This window comes from Cyclopterus lumpus, chromosome 18 (genome assembly GCF_009769545.1).
Source record: "Cyclopterus lumpus isolate fCycLum1 chromosome 18, fCycLum1.pri, whole genome shotgun sequence".
NCBI classification, from domain to species: Eukaryota; Metazoa; Chordata; class Actinopteri; order Perciformes; family Cyclopteridae; genus Cyclopterus; species Cyclopterus lumpus.
In genome coordinates this window covers 930,001-940,000 of record NC_046983.1, presented here as the reverse complement: position 1 = coordinate 940,000, position 10,000 = coordinate 930,001, and the positions used below count along the sequence as shown (strand labels likewise).

Here is a 10,000-nt window from a genome sequence, read left to right as displayed (position 1 = left end):
ACAACATGAACTATAAGGAGCAACTGGGGGTTCATATATATATATACTGTATGTATATATATATATATATATATATATATATACATACAGTATATATATATATATATATATACATACAGTATATATATATTTGTATATATATACATACATACAGTATGTATATATATTTATATATATATATATATATAAATATATATACATAAATACAGTTTGTATATATAATTATACATATATATACATACATACATACAGTTTGTATATATAATTATGTATATATATATATATATATATATATATACATACAGTACATACTGTACATACAAAACCTCCTTTCAAAATGACAGATCCTTAAATAATCCCATTAGGGAACATTCTTTCACTATGGCAGTATTTATAAATACACAAACATTATATTAGAATATTAAAATACAAACAAAATAAACAAAACAACAGTGCAAAGATGTAGCCAAACAAACAAACAACAGTGTGACGGTGTTATAGTCAAATATGAGATATAATACGTTAATATATATATATATATATATATATATATATATATATATATATATATATATATATATATATATATATTACTGTATGTATGATGTAAAAGTGACCAAACATCAACAAAACGTCATTATTTGAGTCCAAACGCCAGACTGTGACGTCATCTAAAGGTGACAGGTTAACTTACTGATTGTTAGTCCATAGTATTGATCCGCCTCAATGAGGAAGCGGTCCTCACGTCACGCGTTACCATAACAACACCAATAGCTCATCATACCGGATCAGTTACCGGAGTCTCACGCGCAGGGCGGGGGAGTCCGGGACGAGGATCGATCGGTCCGCTCGGAACGGGGACTGTCTGCGCGCGCGCCCGTTGCCTCGCGCGCGCGTGTGTGTGTGTGTGATCCATCCAACCCTCCCCGCGCGTGTCAGGTGACGTCACGGCTCTGACGCGACCTCGGAGAAGAAGGGGGAGGGGCTTAGATAAATACTCAGTAGTTGTAATACTGTTAAATAAAAGTACTTTATATTTAAAATGTATTAGCATCAAATATACTTAAATTAAAAGTAAAAGTACTCATGTAATTAATAATAATACATTGTATATTATTGTTATTGTAATATATTGTATTATTGATCTATTATCTATAATAACAGTAGATTCATCATCTTATAAAGTATATAAAATAAAAGTAAAGTATTTTAAATATTGTGTATTTATACTGTTGTTTAGTTTAATATCTCCTGGTTATAATGGGACAGAGAGGACTGGTTATACTGGGACAGAGAGGACTGGTTATACTGGGACAGAGAGGACTGGTTATACTGGGACAGAGAGGACTGGTTATACTGGGACAGAGAGGACTGGTTATACTGGGACATGGTGGACTGGTTATACTGGGACAGAGAGGACTGGTTATACTGGGACATGGTGGACTGGTTATACTGGGACAGAGAGGACTGGTTATACTGGGACAGAGAGGACTGGTTATACTGGGACAGAGAGGACTGGTTATACTGGGACAGAGAGGACTGGTTATACTGGGACAGAGAGGACTGGTTATAATGGGACAGAGAGGACTGGTTATACTGGGACAGAGAGGACTGGTTATACTGGGACAGAGAGGACTGGTTATACTGGGACAGAGAGGACTGGTTATACTGGGACAGAGAGGACTGGTTATACTGGGACAGAGAGGACTGGTTATACTGGGACAGAGAGGACTGGTTATACTGGGACAGAGAGGACTGGTTATACTGGGACAGAGAGGACTGGTTATACTGGGACAGAGAGGACTGGTTATAATGGGACAGAGAGGACTGGTTATACTGGGACAGAGAGGACTGGTTATACTGGGACAGAGAGGACTGGTTATACTGGGACAGAGAGGACTGGTTATAATGGGACAGAGAGGACTGGTTATACTGGGACATGGTGGACTGGTTATACTGGGACAGAGAGGACTGGTTATAATGGGACAGAGAGGACTGGTTATACTGGGACAGAGAGGACTGGTTATACTGGGACAGAGAGGACTGGTTATACTGGGACAGAGAGGACTGGTTATACTGGGACAGAGAGGACTGGTTATACTGGGACAGAGAGGACTGGTTATACTGGGACAGAGAGGACTGGTTATAATGGGACAGAGAGGACTGGTTATACTGGGACAGAGAGGACTGGTTATACTGGGACAGAGAGGACTGGTTATACTGGGACAGAGAGGACTGGTTATACTGGGACAGAGAGGACTGGTTATACTGGGACAGAGAGGACTGGTTATACTGGGACAGAGAGGACTGGTTATAATGGGACAGAGAGGACTGGTTATACTGGGACAGAGAGGACTGGTTATACTGGGACAGAGAGGACTGGTTATACTGGGACAGAGAGGACTGGTTATACTGGGACAGAGAGGACTGGTTATAATGGGACAGAGAGGACTGGTTATACTGGGACAGAGAGGACTGGTTATACTGGGACATGGTGGACTGGTTATACTGGGACAGAGAGGACTGGTTATACTGGGACAGAGAGGACTGGTTATACTGGGACAGAGAGGACTGGTTATACTGGGACAGAGAGGACTGGTTATACTGGGACAGAGAGGACTGGTTATACTGGGACAGAGAGGACTGGTTATACTGGGACAGAGAGGACTGGTTATACTGGGACAGAGAGGACTGGTTATACTGGGACATGGTGGACTGGTTATACTGGGACAGAGAGGACTGGTTATACTGGGACATGGTGGACTGGTTATACTGGGACATGGTGGACTGGTTATACTGGGACAGAGAGGACTGGTTATAATGGGACAGAGAGGACTGGTTATACTGGGACAGAGAGGACTGGTTATACTGGGACAGAGAGGACTGGTTATAATGGGACAGAGAGGACTGGTTATACTGGGACAGAGAGGACTGGTTATACTGGGACAGAGAGGACTGGTTATACTGGGACAGAGAGGACTGGTTATACTGGGACAGAGAGGACTGGTTATAATGGGACAGAGAGGACTGGTTATACTGGGACAGAGAGGACTGGTTATACTGGGACATGGTGGACTGGTTATACTGGGACAGAGAGGACTGGTTATACTGGGACAGAGAGGACTGGTTATACTGGGACAGAGAGGACTGGTTATACTGGGACAGAGAGGACTGGTTATACTGGGACAGAGAGGACTGGTTATAATGGGACAGAGAGGACTGGTTATACTGGGACAGAGAGGACTGGTTATAATGGGACAGAGAGGACTGGTTATACTGGGACAGAGAGGACTGGTTATACTGGGACATGGTGGACTGGTTATACTGGGACAGAGAGGACTGGTTATACTGGGACATGGTGGACTGGTTATACTGGGACAGAGAGGACTGGTTATACTGGGACATGGTGGACTGGTTATACTGGGACAGAGAGGACTGGTTATAATGGGACAGAGAGGACTGGTTATACTGGGACAGAGAGGACTGGTTATAATGGGACAGAGAGGACTGGTTATAATGGGACAGAGAGGACTGGTTATAATGGGACAGAGAGGACTGGTTATACTGGGACAGAGAGGACTGGTTATACTGGGACAGAGAGGACTGGTTATACTGGGACAGAGAGGACTGGTTATAATGGGACAGAGAGGACTGGTTATACTGGGACAGAGGACTGGTTATAATGGGACAGAGAGGACTGGTTATAATGGGACATGGTGGACTGGTTATACTGGGACAGAGAGGACTGGTTATACTGGGACAGAGAGGACTGGTTATACTGGGACAGAGAGGACTGGTTATACTGGGACAGAGAGGACTGGTTATACTGGGACAGAGAGGACTGGTTATAATGGGACAGAGAGGACTGGTTATAATGGGACAGAGAGGACTGGTTATACTGGGACAGAGAGGACTGGTTATAATGGGACAGAGAGGACTGGTTATACTGGGACAGAGAGGACTGGTTATACTGGGACAGAGAGGACTGGTTATAATGGGACAGAGAGGACTGGTTATAATGGGACAGAGAGGACTGGTTATACTGGGACATGGTGGACTGGTTATAATGGGACAGAGAGGACTGGTTATAATGGGACAGAGAGGACTGGTTATAATGGGACAGAGAGGACTGGTTATACTGGGACATGGTGGACTGGTTATACTGGGACAGAGAGGACTGGTTATACTGGGACAGAGAGGACTGGTTATACTGGGACAGAGAGGACTGGTTATACTGGGACAGAGAGGACTGGTTATAATGGGACATGGTGGACTGGTTATACTGGGACAGAGAGGACTGGTTATACTGGGACAGAGAGGACTGGTTATACTGGGACAGAGAGGACTGGTTATAATGGGACAGAGAGGACTGGTTATAATGGGACAGAGAGGACTGGTTATACTGGGACATGGTGGACTGGTTATACTGGGACATGGTGGACTGGTTATACTGGGACATGGTGGACTGGTTATACTGGGACAGAGAGGACTGGTTATACTGGGACAGAGAGGACTGGTTATACTGGGACAGAGAGGACTGGTTATAATGGGACAGAGAGGACTGGTTATACTGGGACAGAGAGGACTGGTTATACTGGGACAGAGAGGACTGGTTATAATGGGACAGAGAGGACTGGTTATACTGGGACAGAGAGGACTGGTTATACTGGGACAGAGAGGACTGGTTACGGTGGACTGGTAATTGAGCAGTAATATTTCGAATTCAGTATACATAACAATATTGTAGTGCTTTTCCAAACGTGATAATAATAATATGATGAAGATGAAGACATCTATAGGTGGTGTGCAGATGCCTCGGGCCATAATGTTCTCTGAGGTCATAAAGCAGCTCATAATGAGCTCATCACTGAAGACTGTCGGTGGCTGCAGGAGTTCATAGGAGCTGTTTTAATAAATGTTCTGAATGTTAATGAACTAACATGGTTTAATGAACCATAACGTTGAGTTACCAGCTGTGGAGACGTTGGAGATGTCTATTATAAAGACATTCAGAGTTCTTTTATTTTATTTAATGTGTTGTACTATCTGGACCTTGAGTCTGAAATAAAAGTTTGATTGAATAATAATAATAATAATAATAATAATAATAATAATAGTCCACTGCTGCAGTACACGGTGTAGTATTATCAGCTATATGTTTTAAGTACAACGTGTTTCTGGATTCATATCACTGCATTAATGTGCATTTTATTGATGTATATTCTGAGGGCAGTACCAGTACCTTGAGTGAACTCCCAGTGAGGAGGTGTAGTGCTGCCCTGTGACCACTGGGGGGCGCCAGCAGGAGGTCAGGAGAGACTCACTGGACATTGACAATATTGTTTTATAGGTTATAACGTTTAAACTTTACGTTCCTACATGAACGTGACTCTCTGGTGAGCGTTCCATATATTATGGGATGTTGAAAACACCTTGCTGTTGCCGTGGCAACGCGACCTTCACCAGCTCTCGACGCCCGATGGGGAACTAATGGGAACATCTGTTGCCTGGCAACAGCGGCCTGTTATGAAATGTCAGGATGACGATGAAGAAGAAGAGGAAGAAGAAGTTTGTTTTCACATTGTTTATTATTGACAGCAGCGTCCTCCATGCAAACACGAGGGAACATGAACCTGCAGCTTCAGACCAGCACCAAAGAAACCTCCAACCAGAGGAAGAGACATCAGTTCATCACCATGGAAACCTGGCTGGTGTGTAGAGACACACACACACTCACACACTCACTCTCTCTCTCTCACACACACACACAGAGGTAGACCACTATAAAAATAGAGATGTGTTACAAACATATAAAGAGGCGTGACATTTAAAAAACGACATTCTGACGTCACATTCACGTTCTCCACGTCGTCATGCAGAAAAGAGTCCAGAAGTATTTGACCCCCCCCCCCCCTTAAAGTCCACCACCGGGAGCGCGCCTCGTGTGGTCCGGAGCACCGTGGTGGTCCGGGGGTCGAGCGGCCGTTCCGGGTCCTGCAGGACAGTAATCTCGCACATGCGCCATGAGAGTTTCCTCCCGGCTGCAGCCACAATCAGTGTGATGACGTCACAAGGAAACGTCTCTGACGCTGCACCGGTCGACGGTTCAAATCCGGAAGCGTGAACTTCCGCTCAGACTGCGGGCGCGTTCAGGGCCAGGGAGTACGCGGCCATCATCTGCGCGCGCAGCTGCTGCTTGACGTGCACGCGGCCGTGCCTCTTCCTCTCGTCGCTGCGCGCAAAGCGCTTGCCGCACACGTCGCAGGAGAAGGGCTTCTCCCCGGTGTGCGTGCGCGTGTGCGTGGTCAGGTGGTCGCTGCGGCTGAAGCTGCGCGCGCAGATGGTGCACTGGAAGGGTTTCTGTCCCGTGTGGATGCGCACGTGCCTGTTGAGCTCGTCCGAGCGCGAGAAGCGGCGCTCGCACCCGTGCACGGAGCACGGGAAGGGTTTCACTTTCGGTCCGTTCTTCGCGGGAGCTCTCCTGCCCCCGCGTGACGGCTTGGGGGCTCCCGTGGCGTGCGCGCCCCCGTTGTTGACTATCGGGAACGCGCCCTGCAGGAGGGAGGAGAGCAGATGAGCGTCCAGGGTGGAGGGGAGGGAGGGGGGCTCGCTCTGCTCCGTCTTGACTGGCCTGCTGATGACGTAGCTACCGGGATCTCCCCCGGTAACCGGCACCAGGCTCTTCAGCCAGTCCTCCAGCCCCAGAGGCTCCTGCTTCAGCTCCACCTGCTTCAGCTCCACCTGCCCGGCCTCGCAGCTCAGCAGGGAGTCCAGGAAGGCGGCCACATCCACCTGTTGCTCCAGAGCCGCCAGCGGGAGGAGAGCCTCGTCCACGGAGGAGTGAGCACACCCGCTCACGGAGGTCGTGAACTCGCTCTTCACCACCACGGGGGCCGGAGGGGGGGGGGTCACCTCGTGCTCCATCTCGGTGCAGATCCCGACGATCTCCGTGATCATGCTGAGGATCGCGTCCGCGGTGCTGCTCAGCCCCGCCGCAGGGGGGGGCGCCGCCGGCTCGGGGAAGAAGCTGCCGGTGCAGCCGAGCGACGGAGAGAGCGCGTCCGAGGAGCAGTCGCTGAAGTCGGAGAAGAAATCCGAGTCCGAGGCGTCGGTTCCCGGAGAGAACACTGAGGGGGGAGGAGGGGGGGCCGTTATAGTCATTGCATAATCATCTGCCCACACACAGCTAATCAATGCTCAGATATTACTGTCCTCCTCACGCATCAACACACTTCATGCTTATTGATTCATGATGATAAACACGCACCTTGGCAGAAAGGTGATCCCACGTCGGAGTCGGCTCCGTCGCTGGGGCTCGAACCCACGCTGTCCACCCAGGCGCTGCACGCGTCCTCGAACTCCGACATGAAGCTGTCCTCGCGCTCCAGAAGCATTGCGTTTTTATTTGTGCGTGCAAACAGCAAGAAAAATACCAAAGTGAAGTCGGGGACTCCCGGTGATAATCCGTTATCTCTCGGCGAGCTGAGTGCCGCTCAGTGATGCTGGAGACGATGGGCTCCCTTTCGCTCGCAGCCCGGCTTTTATACCCTCCGTCTCCTAGGTAACTCCAGTCCCGGGATTCCCCCCGCCGAGCGCTCCGTAGCTGCCCAAACATGGGCCGCGTCCGGTGGTGACGGCGGGTATCCCCGCACCATAAAAGGACAGGCGGGTGAGCGGCGATGGGGGTTTTCCTTCACTGCGGCAGCGGAGCGACACGGAGAGATTATACAACCGGCAGGTTCATGCAGGGCTGCAGCAAGAAGAGGAGGAGGAGGCATTGTTGTTATTGAGGCTTCATCACACTTCCATTACCTTTCTATCAGCAAACTGAATGTGTGCACCTGCAGGAGGCCATCCAGACCATAATACCCCTAATTGGAAAGTCAGGTCTTCAGGTGGCGACGACGTGAAAGAAGTGGACGTTCTGAAGCCTAGAGTTCGGCCGTGTGGCCGTCGCCATCTTGTTATTTTGCAACCAGTGAGCGGGACTGAGGGCGTCTCTGGTGTTTTGGGGCTGCCTTGTGATTGACAGGTCCGTGTTTTTGTCTTTAACTTTAACCCTTTCACAGCAGGTTTTAACTGCATCAAAGTGTATTACATTTTGGTCCTAAAAATGTTTTATGGTGACGACAACATGGCGACGGATAGAAAAACAAAGATGGCGACGGATAGAAAAACAAAGATGGCGACGGATAGAAAAACAAAGATGGCGACGGCCAGAAAAACAAAGATGGCGACGGATAGAAAAACAAAGATGGCGACGGCCCTAAAATGTATCCGGCTCTGGTACTTTGGGGCTGCCTTGTGATTGACAGGTCGCTACCACGGTGTTTTGTGTTTTCGTCTTTCAAAAAACAAAGATGGCGACGACCAGACTCGAACTCGAGGCTTTACAACGTCAGTCCACAAACCAATAGGCAACGAATAAAAACATATTTATGGAATGCTGGCCCTTTAAATTTACATAAAAATACCATTTTGTTTCTCATAAACGGATTAAATGCTGTTTTTAAATCTCAGTCGTCATCTTCGTTGTTATTCATGACCAGAGCCCTGAAGAGAGACAGACGGGTCCGTCTTCGTCAGCCTCGTCTGGTTCAGAGACCACCACACTTCACATGTGACATCACCGCTCAGCTGCTGGGATGCTGTCGCCATGGAGACGGGAGGAGATCCAGGGCAGGCGTTATGTAAAAGGAAAGTCTGAAAATAGAAGCTTCATGTCAACGTCCTTATTGTTTGAATTTACGGGGTTTTCATACGTAAAGATCATCGTGGAACGTAATCCACTCAGAATGAATGCTTCAGGGCCATTAAATGGGAAATGAACTAAAAGAATATGTTGTTCTTCTACATCAGCTTCTTCAGGAGAGAAAAGCTATTTTCTCATATTTCTGATTCTATTCTGACCAACAATCCTTTGCACAGCAGAAATACTGTACGAACCAGAGGGTCAAAGGTCAAGGTGCCATGATATGAGGAAGTAGTATGTCCAAAGGGAGCGCATACCTCATGTGACAGTATGTTCTTCGTAAGAACAGAGAAGAAGAACCAAGATGGTGACGACCAAGAACCAAGATGGTGACGACCAAGAACCAAGATGGTGGAGACCAAGAACCAAGATGGTGACGACCAAGAACCAAGATGGTGGAGACCAAGAACCAAGATGGTGACGACCAAGAACCAAGATGGTGGAGACCAAGAACCAAGATGGTGACGACCAAGAACCAAGATGGTGGAGACCAAGAACCAAGATGGTGGAGACCAAGAACCAAGATGGTGACGACCAAGAACCAAGATGGTGGAGACCAAGAACCAAGATGGTGACGACCAAGAACCAAGATGGTGACAACCAAGAACCAAGATGGTGGAGACCAAGAACCAAGATGGTGGAGACCAAGAACCAAGATGGTGACGACCAAGAACCAAGATGGTGACGACCAAGAACCAAGATGGTGGAGACCAAGAACCAAGATGGTGACGACCAAGAACCAAGATGGTGACGACCAAGAACCAAGATGGTGGAGACCAAGAACCAAGATGGTGACGACCAAGAACCAAGATGGTGGAGACCAAGAACCAAGATGGTGGAGACCAAGAACCAAGATGGTGACGACCAAGAACCAAGATGGTGACGACCAAGAACCAAGATGGTGGAGACCAAGAACCAAGATGGTGGAGACCAAGAACCAAGATGGTGACGACCAAGAACCAAGATGGTGACGACCAAGAACCAAGATGGTGACGACCAAGAACCAAGATGGTGGAGACCAAGAACCAAGATGGTGACGACCAAGAACCAAGATGGTGGAGACCAAGAACCAAGATGGTGACGACCAAGAACCAAGATGGTGACGACCAAGAACCAAGATGGTGGAGACCAAGAACCAAGATGGTGACGACCAAGAACCAAGATGGTGGAGACCAAGAACCAAGATGGTGGAGACCAAGAACCAAGATGGTGACGACCAAGAACCAAGATGGTGGAGACCAAGAACCA

General features: G+C 47.9%; 2 protein-coding genes across 2 annotated transcripts in view; both read right to left on the bottom strand.

Moving 5' to 3' along the window:
* Window positions 1-912, bottom strand: part of LOC117748080 (F-box only protein 41-like) — a 19,231-nt gene extending 18,319 nt beyond the window's left edge. The window contains exon 1 of the mRNA XM_034557703.1: window positions 695-912. The gene's annotated coding sequence lies outside the window, so the exon portion shown is untranslated. The remainder of the gene's footprint in view (window positions 1-694) is intronic.
* Window positions 913-6,132: 5,220 nt separating this feature from the next.
* On the bottom strand, window positions 6,133-7,442 carry LOC117747921 (E3 SUMO-protein ligase EGR2-like). The gene is made up of 2 exons (XM_034557435.1): window positions 7,268-7,442; window positions 6,133-7,127 (listed from the first exon to the last, which is right to left on the bottom strand). The coding sequence occupies exons 1-2, from the start codon at window positions 7,392-7,394 to the stop codon at window positions 6,133-6,135; spliced, it is 1,122 nt and encodes a 373-aa protein (XP_034413326.1). The 5' UTR covers window positions 7,395-7,442.
* Window positions 7,443-10,000: the final 2,558 nt, after the last annotated feature.